The sequence below is a fragment of the Maniola jurtina genome, chromosome 17, assembly GCF_905333055.1.
Source record: "Maniola jurtina chromosome 17, ilManJurt1.1, whole genome shotgun sequence".
NCBI classification, from domain to species: Eukaryota; Metazoa; Arthropoda; class Insecta; order Lepidoptera; family Nymphalidae; genus Maniola; species Maniola jurtina.
The window spans coordinates 1,646,414-1,674,272 of NC_060045.1; the positions used below are offsets into that span (position 1 = coordinate 1,646,414).

At 39.4% G+C, this 27,859-nt stretch overlaps 1 protein-coding gene across 2 annotated transcripts in view; it reads right to left on the reverse strand.

Moving 5' to 3' along the window:
• The window catches only part of LOC123873908 (phosphatidylinositol 3,4,5-trisphosphate 3-phosphatase and dual-specificity protein phosphatase PTEN), a 62,097-nt gene that overhangs the window by 5,295 nt on the left and 28,943 nt on the right, over positions 1 to 27,859 (reverse strand). The window contains exons 2-9 of one of the 2 annotated variants that reach the window (XM_045919005.1): positions 27,423 to 27,595; positions 14,401 to 14,542; positions 8,203 to 8,301; positions 7,731 to 7,924; positions 7,059 to 7,287; positions 6,625 to 6,722; positions 6,121 to 6,256; positions 277 to 337 (exon numbers count right to left, since the gene is read on the reverse strand). In XM_045919005.1, coding sequence (XP_045774961.1) covers positions 277 to 337; positions 6,121 to 6,256; positions 6,625 to 6,722; positions 7,059 to 7,287; positions 7,731 to 7,924; positions 8,203 to 8,301; positions 14,401 to 14,542; positions 27,423 to 27,595 — 1,132 coding nt within the window. The remainder of the gene's footprint in view (positions 1 to 276; positions 338 to 6,120; positions 6,257 to 6,624; positions 6,723 to 7,058; positions 7,288 to 7,730; positions 7,925 to 8,202; positions 8,302 to 14,400; positions 14,543 to 27,422; positions 27,596 to 27,859) is intronic. The other variant, XM_045919006.1, reaches the window with a different exon arrangement.

Consider the following 27,859-nt stretch of genomic DNA (forward strand, 5'->3'; position numbering starts at 1 on the left):
TGTTTTATTTGCAATATACTTTAAAAAAATTAAGGTTTTTTCGTAGTTTTTAACGATATCTTATCAGTAATCATCAATACTATCATGTGTCTTCATTGTTGCTAGCGTTCTGGTTTCACCCTGGTGTATAATGGAAACGCAGCTTATGCAAAAGACTACTTTCGTCAGAAGCACATTTTACCTGACGCCAAAGGTACAACGATTGTCCCTGAAGGTTTCAATATCAGATCGTGAATGAGTCTACAGGCGCTTGTGCGTGTAGTGTTGTATATTTACGTGTGTGCGCTGTTCTCGGGCGACAACGGCCGGTAGCGGCCCACGCGCTCGCACCCCGCCCCTGTGACGTACGTCTTTACTTAGTATAGATGCTCTATTTCACGATGACCGCTCAGCCTTGCTTGTAGAAGCAGGCGCGGATCCACCGTTGTGGGCCCACAACCCTAATAAACGTGTGACGTCGAACTAACATGGTCGGTATAGTTTAAAGTTGTAAAAATTTAATCAAAATCGATTTAGTAGTTAAGAGTCTAAATGTAACACTATGATGTGCAAACAAACACACATTTACTTTTGGAATTTTCGTGGACGAAAAACTAGCATTTCACAGGTTTATTAAGTTACTAGCGGTCACATAATTTGTAAACATCTCCTTTGTAGGAATCAACTTTATCGATCATGGATGGGCGAGTTCATACTCCGACTCGCACTTGGCCGATTTTCGGGTGGCTGTGCCCACAACCTCTTTCGAGGGCTGGATTCGCGCCTGTGTAGTAGTGAGTGTACCGATAAGCGTTAACGCATTTGTGTGCGTAACACCGTATCGCAGGCGAAACTGAGCGCTACGCACACTACAATGTGTATGTGTGCACGCACACAAACATAGCCAAACGGTCTTCGTGAAATAGAACAATAATTGTACTCAGAATTACATCGACACTAACGACCAACGTTGTAATAGTCAATTGTTACGTTAGTCGTGTCGCAAGTCCATCTCTTTCACCCATTATTGAAATAGAGCGAGAGGTTAACAGTCGCAGTTTCGAATTTTTTGTTGTTTCACCAACTATATCATGTTACGCATAAAAAACTCGTTATCGGTTTTTGAGATCACTATCTGATATCACTACTCTTATCCCCTACGTTTTTTTTTTCAAAAATCATCTAAATCCTTCATCAATTGCTTTAGTCATTGTATAAAGCTCCAAGTATATTATGTTTTGACTTATTCTGTTTATTCACCCTAAAACAGACACCCTAGGGTGTATACTCGGATACATGAACCCACCATGCACCCCAGACGGCGAATTTGTATATTATTTTTTAGTCCAGGGTGGATAGACGGACACAAATTTCCGAGTATACACCCTAGATTGCGTGTTTTAGGGTGAATAAACTAAATAATAATAATCTTGGATTCATACACTAATCGATATTAATATAAACGTTTAGTGTTGCCACACGTATCGACAAATTAATTCGACAATTGACTTAGGAAGAAAGCAGACTTGCAAAATGGAAGCATATCAGCCTTTACTTTACGAAACTCAGTTTTATTGACTTTAACATATGGTTGAAATTGATAAAACAAAACACATACGGCATGTGAAGTTCTTAGTGTTTTGTTTATACCAATTGTGCCCATATTCTTAAGTTAATAAAGCTGATTTCAGTTCTGCAGGTCAGCGTTCTCCCTAGCTCATTCCTAATATGACTTTCGCCCTAAAAATAAGTTTATTTTTACTTATCGTAACAGACTTAACGTAGTCAACTACTGAATTCAAAAGATGTTGATAGATGAAATAACAACAGAAGAATAAGACCGTCCTACATTGAAATACCTATACAAAAATCGATTTACGAATTTCAACATTCGCTAAACCGAAAAATGTTTAAGGCAATTTTTGTATTGGAAATCTTTCAAAGAAAACTTCTGTCCAAATGTAAAATCTATTCGTCAATTAAAGTTTATTTGGTGATTCAAAAATAATATAAGATAAAATTATTTAAAAAAAAAATTGTTTTTAAAAATAAAGTACTTAAAGGCTGTTTTACGCCGGAGCAACAATATGGCATGCTAATGAACCATTAATTTTACGATCTTGCGCTATTCTATGAATTCTTTTTATGCCGACAACATCGTGCTGTAGAACAGGAATGTTACGCCGTGGAGTACAGGAGTGTTACGTGTTTTACGCCGACGTAACAACATGCCACAATGCTGCATGCTACAAATGGTAGCATGGATTTTGCGTTCATAAACAGCATCATCTATTTTATCATTAAACAGATCGTCTATTTTATGCTGAGACTTGTGCTGTAGAATTAAAATATTATGACACGATAAGTCTTGCCACATTTTTTATATTTTGAAGCATGCAGCCCTGTGGAGTTTGGCATGCCTCAATATCACACTGTGTTTCCCTGACGTAAAACAGCCATTACATCCATAAAAATTGAAATCCAGATTACCAAGATCGGAAATGTAAATTTTGGCTGAATTTTCACAATGTTTAGTGATAAAAAGGTTTTTAAAATCATTATTATTATAATATGAATGTCAAAATTCGTAAAACAAATCCACTTTAAAAATAACAAATAAACATTATAACGTAACAATTAAAACAAAACATATAATATTAAAATCTGTACATAACACCCTACCTAACTCGATCACTTAGCGTATATTATATCATCGTGTATTAAAGTGACACACATAAAATAATTCAGAATAAATATAGAAATGGGAAAGAAACTAGCTTTTCGTCGCACAGGTGACTAGTGAAGCATCAGTGCGCGTTATTGTACAAACAGACGTATTAATTTACGTTGCTTTGGATGCTAGAGTTATGCATAGACGTGATTAATTCTGTATTTGTGAGTAGGTAGCTAATAATAATAATCAGTGACACACTTTTCCAGAAAGAACAGAAGAACTAATGAACAGGAAATGCCATTTCTATTACCTAATTTAGAATTCTGTGGTAAGACACAACTGCATTTAACGATTGTTTTTTAATTAATAATACGTGTGACAAATATTGATAAAACTCTTAACGCCTCATTCACATTTTGCCTTAACTGCTCAACGGGAAATAGGTACAGCTTGTGTTCATTGGCTTTGAAAGATTAGTATTTGATCCTTGATCTTCGATTAATAATAATAATTAATCAGAGCTGTATGCTCTTGTAATAATTGCGTAGCATACAGCATCATACTGAGCTGGATCCTTTTTTAAGGTTATTCTACACATAACAAGCTTTTGTAGCATTCCTATTACCTGAGCATGAGTTTAAATGCTCAAGTACTGGATATGACGGGCCAATTTAAGGCTGTTTTACGCCGGAGTAACAATATGCGACAATGCGGCATGCTGCAACAACATTCATTTTGCGACGTTAAGTAGAATGTGGCATCTATTTTATCCGAAAATAACATGCTGTAGAATTAGAATGTTATTATAGCACGACAGTCTGCCAGACAGAACGTTTTGCGTCTTCATTCCTCATACGCATGGCTAAGGTTTAGAATACTCTTCCGCGATCTGTGTTTCCTACCAATAACAATCCGGGTATCTTTAAAACAAGAGTGAATAGGCACCTTCTAGGTAAACGCGTCCCATCTTAGACCACATCATCACTTTCCATCAGGTGTGATTGTGGTCAAGCGCTTGCCTATAGTGAATAAAAAAAAACAGTCTGCCGACGATTCTTGCTACATCTTAAATTATTGTATCATGTAGTCCTGTGGCATGCTACATTGTCGCACTGTTGATTCGGCGTAAATGAAGCTTAATACTTGTGTACCATAAGTTCTCTCTAAACGAACGTTTTTTTCCTATTTCTTTAATTTCTTCGTCCAATGAAATTCAAATTGAACCTTTCCCGTGAACAAATCTCAAACCAAATCAAATGATACCACCGAGATCATACTACAAGCACAGTACTGTACTGTAATGCGATTGCGAATGTTAGGGCATCTATTTGACGTTTGATAAGTATGCACAGTCTTAATCAAATCGATGACGAAGGATCTATAGAGCTATTGACTTTGCTCAGACTTAAGATACTGTTAAAACGAGACAGCGTTATACCATTGGCATAAATCTGTCTCATATTAACTGAAACTTAAGTCAAAGCAAAGTCAAAGTGCGCTCTATAGATTTCAACCTAAGCGGGCGGCACAGGGCGGGCAGCGGGCGCAATGCCATACTTTCCATGCCACTCGGCACCCGCTTTCGATACGGACACGTGCGCACGTCTTCCTTCTTGTAAATATTAAAAGTTTTTTCTACTCGCCCCTGGCCCCATCTGCGCCACCGACTTAGTTCACTACATAATGGTCGATTACACAGGAGAGATGTTTAAAGTTCAATTATGACTCGCATAAAAACAGTAGGTAATTTCAATACAGTTAAACATCTGATCACAACACTCGAAAAAGATCTATCTACTATTTTTCTAATATTCTGAACTTTAAACAGACCTTCTGTAAAATCAACAAAATGATCAATTAATGTTCTGTTTCGCGCCGGATGTCGCCTAAGGCAGTCTTTTCAACTTTCAAATGGTTGTTTGGTGCGCTCAATTGTGTAACGCCATACTAACGCTGTATTTATGCGTTGCGTTCATACGCACTAGGGATACCCTAGATCGATCGCGTATTCTATTCGTCATTCTACTCAGTCAGCACAGAATGTGAGCGTTGTTGAAGAGAAGTGTGATTCAAACGCGCCTAATACAGTCAAACTCCGTTTGTATAGGGCGTGCTCAAAAGACGCTCCACTCTAAAACGCACAATGCGACTGTCATCCGTGTAGGAATAATTCAGGCCTTTATCTGTGTCTATGAGAACAATTTAATATCACTGACGATCGTCCTTATGTTTTTTCTTTCTATTCTCGCCGAATTTCCCGCTAAATTCTCTCCAAGATGCCCTCATGTCGCCTAGCGAAAGTCGAGGCCTAGACCCATATTTACATTTCTTATCCTTTTTACTAAATTCCTCGGCTTTAAAATCTTTTTTACTTTCTACTGGATATTCTGGTGGCTTTTCCGTACCGATTGGATATTCGGGAGGTTTTTCTGTTTCTGAATACTCAGGTGTGTCTGTATAAAGATTAGTACCATCTAAATATTCAGGCTCTTTAGTATAAAGAGGACTATCTTTATCAGTAATGGGACATTCTAGTGGTTTACCTGTAGGAGTAGAATACTCTGATTCGTTTGGATGAATTGTATTAACTGGATAATCGACTTTATTCATATTCATATTACTAGTTTCAACCATTTGTCTATGCAAATTATAATCATATTCAGGTTTATCCACATACAAATTAGTATTAACAGGTAGTTCAAATTTATCAGTATATAAATTTTTGTCATTGTCTTCGAGGTGGCTCGCGAAAGATGTCTTTCTATCGAGCTGTACTAATTTACATGTACATGATTCATTGTTGGTAGGATAAGTGGATTTACTTGTACTTAAACCATTAGCATTGAATACAGATTTAGCATTTCGGTTCCTAGCCTTATCAATATTGTTCCTACCTAATTTATTAACATTATTAGATTTTCTTGCATCCTGTGCAACGTTAACACTACGCTGAAGTGTATTCGAACATAATTCCTCATCGATATCAGCAGATTGACTGGAGTCATCTGATTTACTCGACTCGCGCTCAATACGACGTCCTTGCGTTTTAGTAAAAACATCATCGTCGTATTCAACAAATTCCGGAGCTTTATTTTCGCTACTATCAACATTCATGTACAGTTTGCCATCATTAGACTTATAATCGGATAGACGATTCGCACTTAAAGTATTATCATCAATGTTCATATATAATTTAGCTTTATCAGAATAATGTTCGGGTGGAGAAGATTTATTTGCACTTAAACTACTATCGTCGACAGTCATATACAGTTTAGCATCATCAAAATGATGTTCGGATGGAAGAGTTTTATGCGTACTTAAACTATCATCTACATTCATATATAGTTTATCATCATTGGGGTAATGGGGCGGATCAGGGTAGTCGTCGTCGCTGGGGCAGAGGTAGGGGCAGCGCGGGCAGGGGTGGGGGTAGGGGTAGGGTGGGTAGGAGGGGCAGAGGCGCTCACCGGAGTCCCAATGCGCGTCCGGCTCTGTATCAGGTTCAGAGCCGGAAGAAGCGCAAGATGACAGAGATGGTGAAGCCCGGACGGAGTGCCCGCTGAACGTTGAGGATTCTGGCTGCTTTTGGATTATTAGTTCCACCTGAAAATAAAAATGAAATTTTGACTGCCTTACTTATATACAGGCTACCTTATTCAACTGCGGATCGTGAGGTATTATGACCAGAAAATCTCCATTAACCACCAATGTGACTTTATGACATGTATTCTCAAACACATTGTTGGTAAGAGTTCTAAAGTTATTCAATTTGTTCTGTCAAAAAATTCTCAGTAGTAAGTAGCCTGTAGGAAATTAAAGGTGTCGGATCTCTTGCTTTGGTCGTGAGATTGCCGTCCCACCAGACTATGACAGTTGTGTTTGCGCACACTTGCGCATTGTAATAATTATTTATCTATTTATGGTGGTTATCTAGTCTCAGTTGAGATTCGCAAATTGCATTGTTTTTTTACCTTAAAGTCAGGGCTGTACAGTTTATGTTGCTTGTCTTTGTGCGCGTCATCCAGCTGCCATTTGTCCAGCGTCAGTTTGAACGTCTCGAGGTTTGGACCTGCGGCATTACAAGTTTATCTATAAACGACGTGGCTTTTTCTAACTTCACACATGATATACTGCCCTGTGCCATCACTTCATTAATGTATCTCAGAAAAAGAATAGACCCAGCATACTACCCTGGGCTACACCAAAAAGTCATATTTTTTTTGAAAATTAACTTATAAATTGTTTATGAAATAGATATGGAACATACTTTGTGTGTAATGTGTATTGTTTAGACGATTACGAATTGATCTGCCCTGCCCCGGCTTTGCTTGAGCTGAATTTCTGAAAAAGTTTCTTAGTGGGGAGGTATGTCCGCCCGGACAAGCATAAAACGAAAAGTTCTCACTGTCGACGGGCGCGGGCACCGGCTCGGCGCCCACGCAGGCGGTGACGAAGAAGGTGTTGAACCAGAAGTGGAAGAGGCGCTCCTTGCGCATCATCATCTTTGGCTTGCAGTACACGTCCACGCGTACGTCGCCCGCCAGTGGCGTGCAGGCTGCCGCTACGACGCGCGCTGCCCCGCCGCCCGCAGCGCCCGTGCCGTCGCGCCGCAGTTCGTGAGAGCCCAGCGACGCCTGCACAGAGGGACACACTGTTACAGACAAGCGACAGAGACATCGTCTCTCGCGGTGACACCACAGCTCTTTAGTGACTTGCGCTCAAGGCATGGTGACAGAAACACGTGCCTCGTAAGAAGGAACCATTCCCCATGTATCATATTATCTCGTAAAGATGGACCATCACACAGGAAGCATATGTGATATTAAATTCGCGCTTCATTATGTTAAATTTGTGCACGCTTGGTTATCGATCCGAGCCAAGATGCTAAAGAGCGTGCGAGCAAGAATACTCGCATCGCTGCGTTTTACAAAGAAACAAACATCTAATTAAATTAATGTAGCAAACGAAAGTGCAAAAAATGGAACATAACTTTCTGTAAAAAATCACCCGTGCAGAAAAAAAAAACAATTTCACCAAATGAAAATGATTTAAAAGTAACAATGATACCCATTTCTACCTTGAACGTCTGCTCGGGCTTCTCCTTGGGCTGCGTGACGGTGACCTCGAGCGTGCACTGCGAGCCGGCGAGCGCGGGCGGCGGCGACATGAGCAGCTCGCGCACGTGCACGCGCGTCGCGCGGTACGCCAGCCCGCCGCGCACCAGCGCCGCGTAGTAGTCCACGTAGCGTCGCTGCGACGGGATCGTCACGCCTGCAGTAACGCGCCATGAGTTAGTTCCGAAGTTTCGACTAGATGGCGCTGCGCGACAATAAACCGCGCTAGTAAATGCGCTCTTCTCTGACGAGTGGCACGGTGTACAATATTGATCCACTATGGTGACCGATCTTGGAGGTTCGAATTTGACTTTTGCGTTCCCTCCGTGCCTTGGAAAGCATGTTAAGGTGTCGATCTGATATTATTACAATAACAGATCGACGTTCCGTTTTTCCTTTTGAGGTACGGAACCCTAAAATGTACGTAAGTATCACCTTTCTGGTCGTGCGTCCTCTTGGTGCCGTAGAACTGCAGCGCCTTGTCCGCCGTCTCCTGCTGCCCGCTGTACAGCAGGTAGCAACACACCATTGTACCTGAAAACGAAAACAAAACATTTTATCAAAAAAAGATAAATAAAATCTAAATAAAGACATAGGCTACTTTTTATCCCGGAAAATCAAAGAGGTCCCACAGGATTCTTAAAGGCCCATCCGTTTAACCGATTTATATGGGTACAGAGGAAGCTTGCATACCGGAAATTGACGTAGGCAACTTTTTATTCCGGAAAATCAGAGTTCCCACGGGATTTTTAAAAATTCTAAATGCACGCAGACGAAATTACGAGCATCATGTAGTAAAAAAATGAAAAAATTACCATATCCCTATCAGGTTACGAAAACACAAAAAGAGCATAACATAATATATTGAAGTTTTCTTGCATAATTAAACGTAACAGAACGTTAAGGAAAGAAAGGCAATCGCCCACAGCCATAAAAGTATATAGCAAGTGAAATGATCACCCATTGCCTCCGAAAACTTGTTCCTTTCATATCGGAATAGCTGCGCGTTTATAGGGTTCCGTAGCCGAAGCGACCATTGGGGCTCTATTACTAAGCCTCGGCCAGTGATCCGTCCGTGCGTCCGTCCGTCCGTGCGTCCGTTGTCAATGGGCAGTATATCATGAATCGTAATAGGTAGAGAATAAAAAAATTCACAGAATGTGTATTTCTATTGCACACACACACATGCACACATTTTTATTTGGTACCATACACAATCTTTTTTTTGTTTTTCATTCCTTAAATAATTGCTTCATAATTATTATTTATTATCATTTAGGCTGCCTAGGATACTGTTTTTATACCTACATAATGATTTCATTTTTCATATATTTTGGTACTTAATTAATGCTTGCTTTTTTTTATTTGTATCTAACAATGAAATGTTTTTCACTCAAACAAATTGTTAATTTTTAGAGAAAATCTGTAATTGGCCATATTTCTGTAATTAGCTTTTAAGAAATTTATTGTAAAATTTCGCTGTAGATTTTCTTAAAAAATTAATAAAATATAATAATAGAAATTTCAAAATGCTCGCATGAAAATTAGAAACAAATAAACAGGGTTATTTTTTCTTGTACGATGGTACGGAATCCTTCGTCTGTGAGTTCGACATGCAATTGACCAATTTTTTATTTTTTACGTCCCTATAGAGCTGACCACAAAGGAAAAAAAGGAGGCGGGATAAAGGATCCCTTTTGAAATTTACGACGCCGCGTGAAAGTCCCAAACGCTGGTAATTTTGGCAATTATTATTATACTCGTGGGCCGTAAAGAAATTTTCGCACATTTGTTAGTATCGTATACCTACGTCGCACGCAGCAAAATTTTGAATTCTTTGAGAGCAACCTCTTCTACAGTACCCGGCAGGAAATATTGCAACATCGAACTTTAGAAAGAGATTTCGGCTTCGTAGAGCGTCGTCTCTGTCACTCATGCATGTGTGACGTTTTGACTTCAATGACAGAGACAACGCTCTTCAAATCGATATCTCATTCTATACCACTATAGCCACTATAGCCACTTGCACTGTGCTCCCCCGTGGCCGGTGGCATCCCTTCGGATCTCAATCCCAACGGATTCTCCTCACGAAAAAGCCGTAGTCCAAACGCTATCCGCACTTAACCAGCTGGTCTTTAGCCTAAATAAATCCCTATGATTGGTTGAATTCACACACCTTTCAGAACATAGGAGAACTCTCAGACATGCAGTTTTCCTTACGATATATTCTTTCGTCGTTAGAGCAAGTGATATTTGATTGTTTAAAACAAACTCAGAAAAATTAGAGGTGCGTTACCGGGGATCGAAGCCCGGACCCGGGATGCGTATCGGATGCGGATATTATGCATATGTGCAAAAAGCTATAAAGAATCCTTTTTGAAAATTTACGACACCACGTGAAAGTCCCCAAACGCTTACAATTCCGCCAATTAAAGGCCGTAAAGAAATTTCGCAATTACGGTTGTAAATTTTAACCCCCCCTGACAGATTTTGGGGGTACTTTGTTTGCATCACAATGGCTGCCGGCATCAAAGGAGACGTTACGCGTAATTCGTATAACTTCGACCTTTGTTGTTTGGGAAACTACTAGGCGCAACGCACACGTGCAGAGGGGAGTGGAGGCAGCAATTTTTAAAACTTAGTTGGTTAAATTGGTTTGACTTGTACGTATGTTGTCATAATCCAGTCAAACATATTGTACTGAATTTCGCAATCACGTTTGTAAAGAACCCTCCTGGCAAGTATTTTTTTTACTCTGTTTACACCACAATAGCTGCCGGCATCAAAGGAGACGTTACGTGTAATTCATATAAGTTTGACCCTTGTTAGTAAAGAAACTACTACTTCCTGCAAAGGGAGAGGAAATAGCGACTTTTAAAACCTTTTCAAACTTTTTCAAATAAAAATCATTCAATTCGCAAAAACATTTTATAATGAAGATCTTTCGCCTCAACGATAGGCATGCAAAAAATAAAATGATATTACAACTATGTAAATAATATAGTATGAATACTGTCACTAAAATTCAAATCACAAATCATAATATACATACATATTATATGTAAATACAAAACACAAAATCATCTAGCAATAAATTGTTATGTTCGATATAGTCAACGTCAAATATCACAAAATAGCCCAGTCAAGTTAGACATGCAAGGTTACAAAAATTCGCATAGAACTGAAAAGTACGAATTTGCGGATAAATGAAATGTGAAAAGAGCCCATCGATCCGACATTTGCAAAAAAAATTATTCAAAGTCAAAGTTCGCAAATGTATGTGTTTTTTGCGTTTTCAGCCAAACGGTATGTTTTATCAGAAAAATAGATCTGACTAAAATTTTAGATCATGCAATTAAGTATGTACAAAAATTGTCTTTACTTTTTCTCCTCAAAAAGTTCTGTTCTCTATGCATACCATCGTCGAAGTCTGTCTGTCAAGAAAACCTATAGGGTACTTCCCGTTGACCTAGAATCATGTTTGGTAGGTAGGTAGATCTTATAGCACAAGTAAAAGAATAAATTTGAAAACCGTGAATTTGGGTTACATCATTTAAACAAAATTAAAAAGTGTTTCAATTCTCAAAGTAAGATAACTATACCAAGTGGGGTATCATATGAAAGGGCTTTACCTGTACATTCTAAAACAGATTTTTATTTATTTTTATGCATAATAGTTTTTAATTTATCGTGCAAAATGTCGGAAAAACACCCGAGTACGGAGCTCTCGGTGCGCGAGTCTTACTCGCATTTGGCCGGGGTTTAAAACTAAAAACAGCACAAATTAGGTTGAGAATTGAGAAATAATATTAATAAGCACGTGTTGTCACTACGAAGGAACGTTGGAGACTAGTATTTCATATAATAAATAGGCATTGGATTTTGGAAAAGGAACAAAACACGACCCTTGCCACGCGGAATGCTGAATAGGGGACGATGGCGCTCAAGGTTACACTGGCGTATAAAATGAGGGACTGGGTTTCTTTCGAGTTGATATTCTCATAATTTGTACTATTATTCATCATCATCATCATCAGCCTGTGGAGGTCCACTGTTGGACATAGGACTTCCCTAAAGAGCGCCACCACACCCGATCCTCAGCCTTCCTCATCCAGCCACTTCCCGCGCCAGCCGCTTCCATCCATTATTAGGTCCATCGCACTGGGCGTCTCATACTACGCTGGCTTATACGGTACGGTACGGTATTATTAGTTAAATGTAATTGTACTATTTTGTAATAAGTTATACAGACCGATAAGAAAATATTTTTACTTGTATTACAGCTTACGTGATGAATATACGCGGCGTACTTATGCATATTATGAAGAACACAACCTTTTCAACTTTTTGAATAGTTATATCTCAGAAACTGTGACTCTTAGGAGATAAAGTGCTAAGGCAATTTTTATAGATGATAAATAATTGCATGATCTACAATTTTTTGATAAACTTACCGTTTGGCTGAAAAACATAAAAACCCCTAATCGTGAACTTTGAACTTGTTTTTTTTTTTGCCAATGTCGGATCGATGGGGACTTTCTCATTTCATTTTGAATGGTGTTCCGAATATTTGTACAAAAAACAACTCTATGCGAATCTTTGTAAACTCGCCCCTATTTTTTGGGATAACATGACCGGGTTGACATTTATAAATTAAGTATAAAACTGATTTTTAACCCCCGACCCAAAAAGAGGGGTGTTATAAGTTTGACGTGTGTATCTGTGTGTCTGTGTATCTGTGTCTCTGTGTATCTGTGTATCTGTGTATCTGTCTGTGGCATCGTAGCGCCTAAACGAATGAACCGATTTTAATTTAGTTTTTTTTGTTTGAAAGGTGGCTTGATCGAGAGTGTTCTTAGCTATAATCTAAAAAAATTGGTTCAGCCGTTTAAGAGTTATCAGCTCTTTTCTAGTTTTCTTGTAGAAAAGAAGGTTAGATAACCGTTAGGTTCATAATATTATTATGTCAATAGACAAATGTCAAGCTGTCAAGATGGACGTTGCCTAAATACATAATTATTTATTTGAAAATGACATAATGATGTTTTGGAAAACTCAGATACTTTGGATCGTCGGGGGTGTTATAAATTTTTAATTTACACTTGTTCCTATAAGTACCTACTTAGGTTTCAGGACTCAGTTCTATGTACTTCATAATATACGAAATAATTATTCCTAACTGGCTCAGATTAATGATGCGAAAGAAATTATACCAAAAGGCTCTTTAAATAGAGCACATTTCGAATATAATATTACCAAGCTAGAGGGCCATACAATTAAATTATTTTTCTTATTGCGTCAGTGCCTATGCGTAATACGTAATTTTTTGAAAAAATATAATCCTAACAAGGCAAATAATATAATTAGATAGATAACTAGAAAACTAGAAAAAACGCAAGGAAATTAAAAACCAGTGCCAAACCAAAGGCTGCCTTATTGCTTAAAGGCTTGCGATGGGTCGTGAAGATGATGATGAACAACCGATTTCTATTGATTGATTACACAAATCGATATTAGCCTAGCAACCCTACTTTTTATTCAGGCATTCGTATGCTTATGAGTAAGGTCTGCACATGTTTGACCTCAGCCGAAATATTTGGCTGTTTTGTTTGACTATGCACACAATGAGGTGGCATTGAACACTGAACTCTTGAGAAAATAGAATATTATCATGCTAAGACATCAAATACACCTTAGCAACAACTTATAATGAGCTAGCTGTGCCGCCTTCAGGAATTTGTTGGTCCGCCCCTTGAATAACCCCATGTTGTAATCTAGTGGGAACACCGCCGATGGAAGTTGATTCCACAGTTTCCATATGCGTGGAAAATGGGTTCTGGCACAACTGGCGATCGATGTGCACTAGACACCCAGGTGGTTAGGGTGAAATTGCTTGCGGTGGCGTGCGGTGCAGTTGTAGAAGAAGGAGGATGGAATGAGGTCAAGCAGTTCTTCAGAGCACTCCCCATTATAAAGGCGATAAAACACGCAAAGAGAGCTAACATATCTGCGGTGCTCAAGGCTTTCCAACGAGCCAGTTAGTTTGGGATCGTCTACAAGTCGAACAACGACGCCTGGCAATGATATAGCCAAATGCTGAGGGCTATCATGATGCGAAGGGAAGGGACAGAAAAAGAAGAAAGGAAGAAGATAGAGATTTAGGAGGTCAGCACGAAGTAATGCCACGCAGTTCTGTGCTCACCTTGGCAGACATGGGAAGGTTATTTTAGTCCGTGCGAGTCGGACTCACTCTGCCAGCAGGCAGAAGTTCGTAGGGATTTTTTCCTCCCCCGAGGAAAAAAAAACAACCCGAACAATCCGTCTTTGGATCCGCTCAAATCACACTAATATTATAAAGGCGAAAGTTTGTATGTGTGTGTGTGTGAGTGTGTGTGTGTGTGTGTGTGTGTGTATGTTTGTTACTCCTTCACGCAAAAACTACTGGACGGATTAGGCTGAAATTTGGAATGGAGATAGATAATATCCTGGATTAGCACATAGGCTACTTTTTATCCCGGAAAATCAAAGAGTTCCCACGGGATTTCAAAAAACCTAAATCCACGCGGGCGAAGTCGCGGGCATCGGCTAGTGTCAAATAGATTTCAGTCCGTGTCCAGGAGTAACTCAACTGACCTGTCCTCCCCTTGCCTGCCTTGCAGTGCACGGCGGCGACGTTCCGCGCGTCCTCGTTCAGCCAAGTGTGCACGTCCGTGCAGAACTCCTGGATCTGAGTGATCTTGGGCGGCGCATGGTCTTCTAACTTGATCCGTTGCACCTGGAACAACAAGACAATCAATTAACTTCTTATACATTTTTTTTGTACCAGAAAATTGTAACAATAAAGAGAAAAAGAAAGAACAAGTGGACAGGGAAGCACTTATCTCTATAAGAGATCTCAGTGACCCTTGGCAGTGCGAGAGGTTGTTAAGGAGTATTTAGTATTTACTTATCACAAGACGGTAATGCCCACAACTTCCTCCGCGTGGATTTAGGCTTTTTTTTAAAATTGTATGAAAAAAATTCGGAATTAAAATAATAGTCTACATTTTGTCTTTGGGATGTAAGCTATCTCGGTATCCGAACAAATCGTCGTGAAAACCTGACCACAGCCTGAGAAATCTCACGTCATGCCTCATCCTGTCAAAGTTTATGTTGTCTGAAGTGCTATTGGATGTGTGGGAATGCGGTTGGCGTATTTCGAGAAAAGCCCGCGAAACCTTTTACTGGAAGCGGTCTGCGGTCGTCACATCAGGGTCTTCACATCATATATGTTATGTTCGGTTTACCTTTTACGGTTTGCACGCTTATGAGGAGTTCATTCGTAGCGCGCACCATACGAACGAGTTTGAGAGCCAAACCTCTAAATGTTGACGTTCTAGGAACTAGTATCTGTGTTGGTGGTTTGCCAGATTTCCGTTTAAGTATTTGGTAACAAAGTTGCAAGATTTACATCTAGTTTCTTATAGAGTTTATTTACGCACGAAGCTGCCTCAAAATTTGCCCTAAAATAGAGATTTTTTAAGGGTCATAACTTTTAAAATGAATATAATTTTACTAAATAGATTATTTTAGGGCATAGATAATGGAGAGATAAATCGATATCTGGCTTGATTTTAGATTCATTACTAAAAATAATTAATAGAATAATAGGAATAATATAACTAACTCTCCATACAAATGTAGTAATACAATTAATTGTATGGAGCGCGTAAGAAGAGCCACCTTAACTGTGTCTTAAGTCTGAGCAAACTGAGCAAAGTCAAAGTACGCTCTATAGATCTCTGCCCAAGCCTGGGTCGTAGACCATTTTAAAGTTAATAAGAAACCTCTTCATTTTCGAAAGTCGGTTAAACAACAGGAATAAGTAGGGAAAACCTCATATTATGTAAGTTAGGTATCAGTTCAAAAATATCCGTAGGTCGTATTAAAATCAATGACGGCACAATTTGTGGTCACATAGGTATACGTAATAGAAATTGCTTGCGTCATAAGGACAAAATTGACAACAATTACAAAATCAAGGGGATTTGTTACTTAAATATATTAATAATAACTTTTCCATACAAACGTATTATACGCCTATCATTCTATTATTTGTAGTAAGCCAGATATCGCTTCATCTCTTCATTATATATGGTGGCAACCTCATGCCAGACGCTCTGAAACTTTAAAAGTGGGTGTCTGGCTTAAATTAAAAAAAAAAAAATAACTTTCGACGTAAGGTTCCCAAAACCACCATTATCAAAACTTCATAATCGCTGATCGTTCCTCCCTGTGCTGGGGTCAATACGCAGAGAAACTTTCAGTTTTTTAACTCCCGACCCAAAAAGAGGGGTGTTATAAGTTTGACGTATGTATCTGTGTATCTGTCTGTGGCATCGTAGCTCCTAAACTAATGAACCGATTTTAATTTAGTTTTTTTTTTGTTTGAAAGGTGGCTTGATCAAGTGTTCTTAGCTATAATTCAAGAAAATCGGTTCAGCCGTTTGAAAGTTTTTAGCTCTTTTCTAGTTGCTGTAACCTTCACTTGTCGGGGGTGTTATAAATTTTTAATTTACACTTGTATAAAATAACGAAGGTCTGGCACGCCCTCTATACTATAGGTATGCCTAGTCAATGTTTCCTCGAATGGACGTCATTACGTCTCGTGACGTCATTTCACTACATTTCCCTGTAGAAATTAAATTATTCCAAGCATAGTTGATATACGGGGTTTACATTGAATGATGTAATCTAGTCAGTGGTTTCGCATGCGTCCTTGAATGGTGTCAATGCGTCATGTGACGTCATTACACCACATTCCCTGTAGATTCCGGAGACACAGTGGCATCTGTAGTAAACAATCTGTAAACTAAAATGACAGGTCTTTTATTTGCGGCCCTTTATAATGCTCCCTGCGGAAAAGGATGGCACTAAGATTTAAACCGGTCTAATTAGTTTCGGTCTTCCTATTGCCACGTCTTCTTCTCAGACCAGGGCGCGTTTGGCTAATTTGTTGGTATTTGGTTGTAATTTTTAGGGTTCCGTACCTCAAAAGGAAAAACGGAACCCTTATAGGATCACTTCGTTGTCTGTCTATCTGTTTGTCCGTCCGTCCGTCCGTCGTGTATGTCAAGAAAATCTATAGGGTACTTCCCTATAGACTATAGGGTTAGGGTAGGTAGGTCTTATAGTACAAGTAAAGGAAAAAATTTGAACACCGCGAATTTGTGGTCACATCATTAAAAAAAAAACTAAAATATTTTTTAATTTTCAAAGTAAGATAATTATACCAAGTGGGGTATCATATGAAAGGGCTTTACCTATACAGTCTAAAACGGATTTTTATTTATTTTTATGCATAATAGTTTTTGATTTATCGTGCAAAATGTTGGAAAAAATACCCGAGTACGGAACCCTCAGTGCGCGAGTCTGACTCGCACTTGGCCGGTTCTTTGTTCCATAACCGCTAAGATGACCAAATTATCCGGGACTAATGATACTATTCAGGAAATTCTCTAACTGAAAGCTATACTATCCCCGAGTGCTATAAGGCCGTAAATTAGATCGCGCGAAGTTGCGAAAAGGGTAAGTACTTTATTAAACAAGTGTAAATTAAAAATTTTCAACACCCCCGACAAATCATTTTCAAATAAATAATTATGTATATCTAGGCAACGTCCATCTTGACAGCTTGACATTTGTCAATTGACACTTGAATATTATGAACCTAAGAGTTATCTAACCTTCTTTTCTACAAGAAAACTAGAAAATAGCTGATAACTTTTAAACGGCTGAACCAATTCTTTTGGATTATAGCAAAGAACACTCTCGATTAAGCCACCTTTCAAACAAAAAAGTAAATTAAAATCGGTTCATTCGTTTAGGCGCTACGATGCCACAGACAGATACACAGACACACAGATACACAGATACACACGTCAAACTTATAACACCCCTCTTTTTGGGTCGGGGGTTAAACAGTAAACTTTTGCAACCATAAGTAGAATAATCAAATGAAGTGATTAGGGAACCCAGTAAAAGCAATCGGGTCAGTCAACTCGTGTCGATCCAGACGCGTAGGTGTGACACCATCAAATCCTCACAAATAATGACAGAGACAACGGAGGCACTTCGACACTAGCGCGTGGGAGGTATTATGTCCCATAACCGACGCTATTGTGACCATACTATATGACTATTACGGGATCTTTTATTAGAAACTAGCGAATACCCGGCGTCTACTACGGCGCTAAAAAAAGAATGTGCCTCATGCATACCTAAGATACCTAGTCGTTTCATAGCCTACCTAGCGTCAAATGTAGGCAACATTTGACGCCTGCAAGTATATTGTATTGAATTACTCAGTTTATAGTGTAGTATAGGTGAAGCTTTGACTTTTGTTACACGTTTCATAACTCAAACTCAAAATCATTTATTCAAAATAGGTACTGTTGTAGACCTTTTAAAGGTCAGAATTGTTAGATTTCTAAGATGATATAGTGGTGATAATTAATTATGTAAACTTAAAACGAAAGCTGCGACTCTGTAGCGAACTATGACAATGTCCCGATGTCGCATTAAGTTATGGTCACATGACACCATAGTGGTCCAAAATGATGACATTTATACGTGGTGCTGCGGTCACGGCCACGACACGCCGGCCGGTGGGCGTACACACTAAAGAGCTCTAAAACTGTTCAAACACTGTCTGTTTGGATGTTGTAATTCCTACGTGATGTAAGCTAAGAGTCAAATGTCTTATCCTTTTTAACGAACAAGAACTCGGTTAAAAGGAGGACGGGACTTAAAATCACTATCTAGTATTCTGTAGTCTGTAGGTAACAGCAGAGTTAAATAGCGTGAGGGAACTCTCGGTTTGATCCTGAATCGACGATTTATGTCCAATATTGACCGTGGGTGACGTAAAATCAAAGAAAAATCGGCCAAGTGCGAGTCAGACTCGCGCAGCGAGGGTTCCGTACTCGGGTATTTTTTCCAACATTTTGAATAGAATAGAATAAAATTTATTCGTTGAAACCGACACATAAACATAGTATTACAAATAAAGACGCTTATACAAAACTAAAAAAAAAAAAAAAAATATAAACCCTAAAATATAAAATTTAAAATATAAAACTTAAAAACTAACTTAACTTAAACAGTATATTATGTATGTATTATGTGTCGTGCCAACGAAAGGGCCCGAGCTCAGCTTGACGTTGTGGATATGTCATCGGAAAATAACAAGAACCGACACAATGTACCCACAACGCTGGTATTCTGTTCGGGCCCAAACGAGGGAAGTTCTGGTAAGTCTTTGTAGTTAATTCTATTAACTGTTAATTCAAATTAAAATTAAAATAAAACATAAGTGAAAATAAAAAATAAAAAATTTGTGATCCTTAAGGTTGAAAGCTATTTGTGAATAAAATAAAATAAAATAAAGGTCTTTCAGACTGCCACAAACTAGCTGACACAATAAATAAATAAATCAAAAACTATTATGCATAAAAATAAATAAAAATCTGTTTTAGAATGTGCAAGTAAAGCCCTTTTATATGATACCCCACTTGGTATAGTTATCTTACTCTGAAAATTGAAACACATTTTTATTTTTTTTCCTGTGACGTAACCACAAATTCACGGTTTTCAGATTTATTACTTTAGTTGTGCTATAAGACCTACCTACATGCCAAATTTCTTAATTCTAGGTCAACGGGAAGTACCCTATTAGGTTTCTTGACAGACACGACGGACGGACGGACGAACAGACGGACAGACAGACAGACACACAACAAAGTGATCCTATAAGGGTTCCGTTTTTCCTTTTAAGGTACGGAACCCTAAAAATCGGGCTACTTTAGGGCTACCTGCGTCAAATTTACTAACATTTGATGCCTGCCAGTGGCGTCAAAGCCTTGACGTTTTGTAGAAGTTCCCCAACTACTGTGGTAATACTGTGATACATTTCTGCATCGTCACTCATTGTATCGGAATAAAGGGTCTCCTTCAACGTATCTATTGTAATCTGGCAATTTCACCGATAACCCGTTGATACGGCGCCACTCCACTTGCCTTGCACCCGCAATACACTATCACTTGGAACATACCTACACTCCACTACACACAATGCGATTGTAATCTTAAGAGTACCTTCACACTAGCGTTTCTATTATCAATAGATATATTATCCCCAAGTGCCAATCACACTTCACACGGATATTATAAAAGCGAAAGTTTGAGAGTGTAAGTGTATTTGTGTGTATGTTTGTTACTCTTTCACGCCAAAACTACGGGACGGATTAAGCTGAAATTCGGAAGAGAGATAGATTATACCCTGGATGTTCACATAAGCTACTTTTTACCCCGAAAAACCAAAGAGTTCCACCAGGATTTTTAAAAAACCTATAATCACGCGAAGTTGCATGCATCAGTTAGTAGGCTATAAAATATGTATGTATGTATCGTGGGTGAAATCGCAGTCTAGTAATTAGCTAAATGGATTCCGACGAGGAAGCCTTAGGCTTTTCTGTTATTACGAAAACGAAAGAATAAAAAAATAAAATCCTAAGAGATGACCCATTATGGAATTTGCAAGTTGAAAGTGATTATTTTATGGTACATTGTAGACATAGTAAAAAATAATGTTCGCGGTTGTACATGCCAGTTGTTCAGGTATTATGCACGCGACTCACGCGTCGCGTTATCGCGGCGTTCGCGCGGCGCAAACGTTCGATTAACGCCTACGCTGTAGAAACGCTAGTGGGCAAGGGCTCTTAGAGAAAGGAAAAAGATAGTCATTTTTAACCGACTTCGAAAGAGGAGGATGTCCTCTTTATGGTCTATCGGTTTTTCGAACTATGTGCTCTGCCCGTAGCCACTTCAGCTTAGGATCCGTTGACCTATGTCGGTCACTCTGGGCCTCCTACGGATCTCCTCATTTTTGATTTGATCACTCAGAGAAACTCCAAGCATAGATAGCTCTCTCCATCGCCCGCTGAGGGACTGAGCTGATTACCTAGTTTTTAACCCCCGACCAAAAAAGAGGGGTGTTATAAGTTTGACGTGTGTATCTGTGTATCTGTCTGTGGCATCGTAGCTCTTAAACTAATGAACCAATTTTAATTTAGTTTTTTTTTTGTTTGAAAGGGGGCTTGATCGAGAGTGTTCTTAGCTATAATCCAAGAAAATCGGTTCAGCCGTTTGAAAGTTATCAGCTCTTTTCTAGGTACTGTAACCTTCACTTGTCGGGGGTGTTATAAATTTTTAATTTACACTTGTAAATAATGTCGTATTGATAAGATTTAAAAGTAGGCGTCGGTAACATTTGATTGAACGTATAAAATGCATCGGCGCGACGTAATCAGATTCACCCCTTTTATAAAGCTTCGCTGAATCAATCTCGGAAGCCCTACCGAGGCGGCGGGGTAAATTGTCAGCGATATTCGCCGATACAATGTAATAGAGCCCTACGTCATAATGACGTCATGATGGCACTCGTTGATATAAAGCCGGGTCCAGACGAGTGTAACATGTTATGTAAGATTACTTGTAATTTAGCGTCAACAGTGTGGACGGCAAACGAACTCAAAGCGAATTGTGTACGCGAGTCTATTTATTACTGCGAGCGCCTTTCTGTTCGCGCAAAAAACCGACAGCCGATGGATCAGCGCAAGCGCCGACGCGAGCGTTACATGAAATGTTCGTAGTGCCGTCAACACATAGAATTCGTGTTACACGGTGTTACATTACACGGTGGATTACATTACACGTTACACGCGTCTGGACCCGGCTTAAGATTAGGAGACGAATAGTACACGACGGGTCGAGATGGCAATCGGGGTATGACTTGAGGCGGAAGCACGCACTGCACACCCGCACGTCACCCGCGCTATACCGCACCGGCCTAGCATATGCAATCAAGCTCGGTCTTTCCGCACTCTACACTGCAAAGGTTCTGCTTAGGGTATCCCTCTAAAGTTAATTAATAGTTACCCAAGTGATAAGCTAACCAAAAAAACCGGCCAAGTGAGTGACGCTCCGAGTGTTCCGTACTCGGGTATTTTTTTTTTTGACATTTTGCAAGATAAATCAAAAACTATTATGCATAAATAAAAATCTGTTTCAGAATGTACAGGTAAAGAAAGCCCTTTCATTTGATACCCCACTTGGTATATTTATCTTAGGTACTTTGAAAAAAACACATTTTAATTTTTTTTTGCTATGTAACCACAAATTCACGGTTTTCGAATTTAATCCTTTACTTGTACTTTACCGAATTCGGGCTTAACTATAGTCAAGCTATCAAAGCTTTTTTTTAACTGGACATATACATACAACTATAACGAGTTAGTCATAATAGGGTCAGAGATTAGTAATACAATATTATCTTTGCTAGAGTGCTGCGCTTCTGTTTTAAACAGACATACAATGATAAATAATAATATGTTTGCAAATTTCCTGTAACGACTCTACAACAATCACTGCTACTAATATTATAAATGGGAAAGTACGTTTGTTTGTTGGTTTTTTGGTTTGTCCTTCGATCACGTCGCAAAGGAGCAACAGATTGACGCGATTTTTTGAGTTAAAGACCTGACTTAGGCTTTTATCCCAGAAAATCAAAGAGTTCCCATGGGATTTTTAGGGTTTCGTACCTAAAAAGGAAAAAAGGAACCCTTATAGGATCAATTTGCTGTCTGTCTGTCTGTCAAGAAAACCTATGGGGTACTTCCCGTTGACCTAGAATCATGATATTTGGCAGGTAGGTAGATCTTCTAGCAAAAGTAAAGGAAAATATCCTGACACCGTGAATTTGTGGTTACATCACAAAAAAACGTGTTCACGAAAAAATAATTTACTAAATCACATTAACCTGCAGTGTTCTACATAAAAGTGTTAGGTACGTATATGTATATTGTTCACAAGGTACAGGTGTTTGTGTACAAGGTGCCATACTATCGTACAATATACATATACGTAATATGTATATTGTACGATGGTACGGAACCCTCCGTGTGCGGGTCCGACTCACACTTGGCCGGTTTTTAAAAACCTAAATCCACGCGATCAAAGTCGCAGGCATCATAGTAGTAATTAATATGTTTGCTTTCCTGGAACGATTTTATAACAATGAATGCACATGCCAATCAGTATCGCTGTAGATAGTCTTTATCCAGTCTAGACTGCAGCAGGCATTCTGATAACACCAATGACTATGTTGTACCTATGTTAGAAAGGGCATATAATATGACTATTGACTGTGTATTTATTTATCTACTTACTAAGTACTTTCATTTTGATTTAGTAAATAATTTTTTTCATGAAAACATCTTAATTTTTTTGTGACGTAACCACAAATCCCGGTTTTCGAATTTTTTCCTTTACTTGTGATGCAAAACCTACCCACCTGTCTTTCATGATTCTAGGTCAACAGGAAGTAACCTGTAGGTTTTCTTGTCAGACACGACAGACAGACAATCGGACAACAAAGTGATCCTATAAGGGTTCCTTTTTCCTTTTGAGGTACGGAACCCTAAAATTATTTTATATCACTCAAAAAAGCAACATTGAAACCAACCATTATCAAATGAGCTAAGTGGCTATCATTCAGTGTTAGACACTATTAGGGTATCACCCCGGTGCCAGAGTGAACTAGAGTGAGGGAACTCTCGGTTTGATTCTGAATCGACGATATGTCAAATATTAGGGGTTATGGTGTCATCACGTGAAACCATAGAACAAGTGTAAATTAAAAATTTATAACAACCCCGACCAGTGAAGGTTACAGTAACTAGAAAAGAGCTGATAGCTTTCCAACGGCTGAACCGATTTTCTTAGAATATACTTATAGCCTAAGAACACTCGATCAAGCCACCTTTCAAACAAAAAAAAAACTTGATTAAAATCGGTTCATTAATTTAGGAGCTACGATGCCACAGATACACAGATACACATGTCAAACTTATAACACCCCTCTTTTTGGGCCGAGGGTTAAAAATAGGGCTGTAATAGGCTACCTGCGTCGAATGTACTAACATTTGACCACCATTTGACGCCTACCAATGACGTCAACGCCCTCAAAGTTTTGTTAGAAGTTCCATAACTGCCGTAAAGTGTGCCGGTGAAATATCGCAATCTTTTTCTTGGACCCGCACACAAGTTTAGTGTTCTCGACCGATACGCGCGCCAATCTGGTGTGGCCCTAAGCCTTGATAAGCGTTATCAGAACCGCGCCGCTATCAGGAGGGCAGCCGGGGCGACATCTAGTCTAGGTACTTACTTTCTCCAGGAATAGATCGACTCAGTCAAGGTGTTTGAAGGTTGCAGACTATCTACTATTCAGTATTAACAAAGTTACAACTTTGCGACTTCGGCCTGTTGGGTTGGCAATTGCTTGACCACAATCACACCTGATGGAAAGTGATGATGTCGCCTAAGATGGGACGCGTTTACCTAGAAGATGTCTATTCACTCTAGTTTTACAGACACCCGGATTGTAATTGCTCATAAAAACAAAACACCATAGTTCGATAGACACCCCGTCTATTTGGTTTATTGTTCACACTTGAGTCACAGAGTTAATTTACTTTGAATTATACGACTCGCGGAACCCTAGTGAAGGGTTATTATTCGGCCCGGAGTCTCTTCTTCAATCTTTTCTGAAGCCTAGCCGCGCGGCGGGCAGAACCCATGTCCGTAGCTAAAGCAGATGGGACTGAAGAATTTGACCAAAATGTTAAGATTTTATATGCCCTATATCGCGGATTGACTGACTGACTGGCCTATCAACGCACAGCTCAAACAACTGGGCGGATCAGGCTAAAATTTAGCATGCAAAAAGCTATTATGACATAGACATCCGCTAAAATGGGAGTTTGAGATTTTTGTAGTTCACGGACGAAGTCACGAGCAAAAGCTAGCAAATAATAAACAATTTAAGGTAAGGACTCTTATACAACACTTAAGGAGCTAATCATTGAACAGTTTACCTCCACTCCAGTTATAGGTAAATGTGTGACTAGGAAAACTGAATAAGAATTGATATTTGCATTGCAATTACCATAATATACTTTAAGCGCTCCATTAGGGATGCCACTCAAAATGCAAGAAAGCAACTACGCCGAAATTATAAAAGTTTCATTAGATTGATACATAAATAGATAGTTCAATAGAGCAGAGAATGGGGATGGTGCCCAGGTCAAATATAAATTATTTCTTAGTAATTAGGGTCCTCAAAAATTCATAAAACCCATATTCGCTGCCAGGTTTAAGTTTATTTACCATTTTAAATTATCGATTTAATTAAAAAAGTACGTCATATTACAAGGTGAAAAAGAAAGAAATTATTTCATGAGAAATATTGGTATGACTGTCACTTTGGAACGTGCGGTTTTTGTTTCTATGATACCGCCATTTTGGGTCAAGGTCATCAGAGAAAGACAATATTTTTGAAATAGTGACAACCCTATCAATCCACGTGGCATCGAATTGTGACGCGTAAAGAGGAAAATCGCGTGCATTGTATCTGAATTATCTAATACAGGGTGGTCCAAATAATCATAATGATCCTCATCATAATAATTAACCTATCGCCGGCTCACTACTGAGCACAGGTCTCTTCTCAGAACTTTAGGGTATAGTCAGCCACGCTGCTGGTCCAGTTCAAATTGACAGACTTCACACACCTTTGTGAACATTATGGAGAACTCTCAGGCATGCAGGTTTGATTACTTAAAACGCACATAGCTCCGAAAAGTTAGAGGTGCGTGCCTAGAAATCATACCAGGACATAATTCTCAAAGGTTCTTTTTATTTCAGATACAAGTTAGCCCTGGACCGCAATCTCACTTGGTGGTAAGTGATGATGCAGTCTAAGATAGAAGCGGGCTAACCTGGAATATGAAGTTTCTACCGGGAACCCAGCAATCGAACCCAGGAACTCGCACTAATAGATATGTCCACAGCGCTTACGACTGCGCCAGGGTGGTCTTCAAAGGTATGTGTATGAGTCTATCAATCCGCACTAGCCAACGTGTTGGTCTACGGTCAAAACCATTCTCATCCTGAGAGGAGAACCACGCCGTGATATTATAAGCGAATCAAGTGACAAGACCCTGTCCTGTAGCGATCCTTGCAAGTCTTGACGGCCTCCCTGGTAAGTGGTAAGCGCTATAGTCTTATTAACGGGAGGTCGCGGGTTCCATTCCCGACAGGGGTTCCGTTTTTCCTTTTGAGGTACGGAACTCTAAAAAAGAGATCCGTGCCCAGATATAAGCGGCTCAAGATCCTGTCCTATAGCGATCCTTGCAAGATTCATGTCCAGCAGTGAACGTGTATCGGGTTTCAAACGACGATAGCTCCAGATGCATCCCCTGTATATGGATACTGTTGAATGGTCACGTAGGAACATGCTGCATGACTCAGATGGCTCCTACGTGATTGATATCATACATCGCACACGTCATGATGATGAAAGTCAAGCGATTTTTTCATAATATACTACTAATACTTAGTAGCGCTACTCAAAGGAATTTACTGTGGGGATTTTACCACGTTTAAGCAAAACCTGGTAATCACACTATCAAACTAATTTCATAAAGGCGAAAGTTTGTGTGTATGTATGTGTCTTTGTTACTCTTCCACGCAAAAACCACTGAACGGATTTGGCTGAAATTCGGAATGGAGATAGACTATACCCTGGATTAACACATAGGCTACTTTTTATCCCGGAAAATCAAAGAATTCCTAGAGATTTTGAAAAATTATTGATTTGATTAGCCATTAAGTTACAGCCCGCAAATTTTTTTGTCCGGACTGACCCGTCTAGTGCGTAGTACATAGATCGTTGTACTTAGCTAGCGTAGATAAAGTCATGTGATGCGTTTAGTCTCCCACTGGTTGCACGTCCACGAGTCCACGTGTAGCCTTGAGGCCGGAACATAAAGAGTGAGCTGTTCTGTTGGCCCACGACAAATAACGATATGAATCTTTAGGGGGCTGTTTGTTTATTGCGTAACGCCGTTTGAGTGCTTTTAAGCAACCATTACACGAAAATTCCGTCAATCATGAGTGGCGAGTGTGACTGATGGAGGAGATCATATAAATCCGAAAGCGTGTTCGTTTGTCCTTCAATCACGCCAAAACAGAGCTGTGGATCGACGTGACTTTTTGCATGGGTACAGCTAAAGACCTGAAGAGTGACATAGCTTATGTTTAATCCTGGAAAATCAGAGTTCCCATGTGATTTTTGAAAACCTTGATCCACGCGAACAATAGCTAGTTAAGTTATTAGCAAAAGCTGCAGTCCACAATAAATTTTGTTCGGACTGACCCGTCCACGTCCAGTACTTAGTACATAGATTGTTGTATGTACTTAGCGAACGTAGATAAAGTCATGTGATGCGTTTAGTCTCCCACTGGTTGCACGTCCACGAGTCCACGTGTAGCCTTGAGGCCGGAACATAAAGAGTGAGCTGTTCTGTTGGCCCACGACAAATAACGATATGAACCTTTAGGGGCTGTTTGTTTATTGCGTAACGCCGTTTGAGTGCTCTTAAGCAATCATTAGCTGATAAGTTTCCTGCATTAGTAGATTCCGTCAAGCAAGAGTGATGACTGATGAAGCTATCTACCTGCTATTAACCTGTCTGTTATATCTGTGTGTCACTCACCCTCTGATGAAACTTGTTGCTGTCGTAGGTGCGCTCAGCGCACAGGTTGTATATCTTGTAGTGCTCCTTGTGCATCTGCTCCAGGAAGCGGTACACGTCGTCGATGTGGTTCCTGTACACCCCCTCCAGCTTGTCTCCCGGGTAGCCCATCGCTATCAACCTGTCTGTTATATCTGTGAGGCACGGGTTAAGGAAATTTCCATACCAAAATAATTAACACATTAATAATCTACCCTTTTCATTACCCGACTTCGGCAAAGCCAAAAGAAAAGGTTACCATTTTCAGGGTTCCGTACATCAAAAAGAAAAACGGTACCCTTATAGAATCACTTCGTTGTCTGTCTGTCTGTCCGTCTGCCATGTCTGTCAAGAAAACCTATAGGGTACTACCCGTTGATCTAGAATCATGAGGCAGGTAGGTAGGTCTTATAGTACAA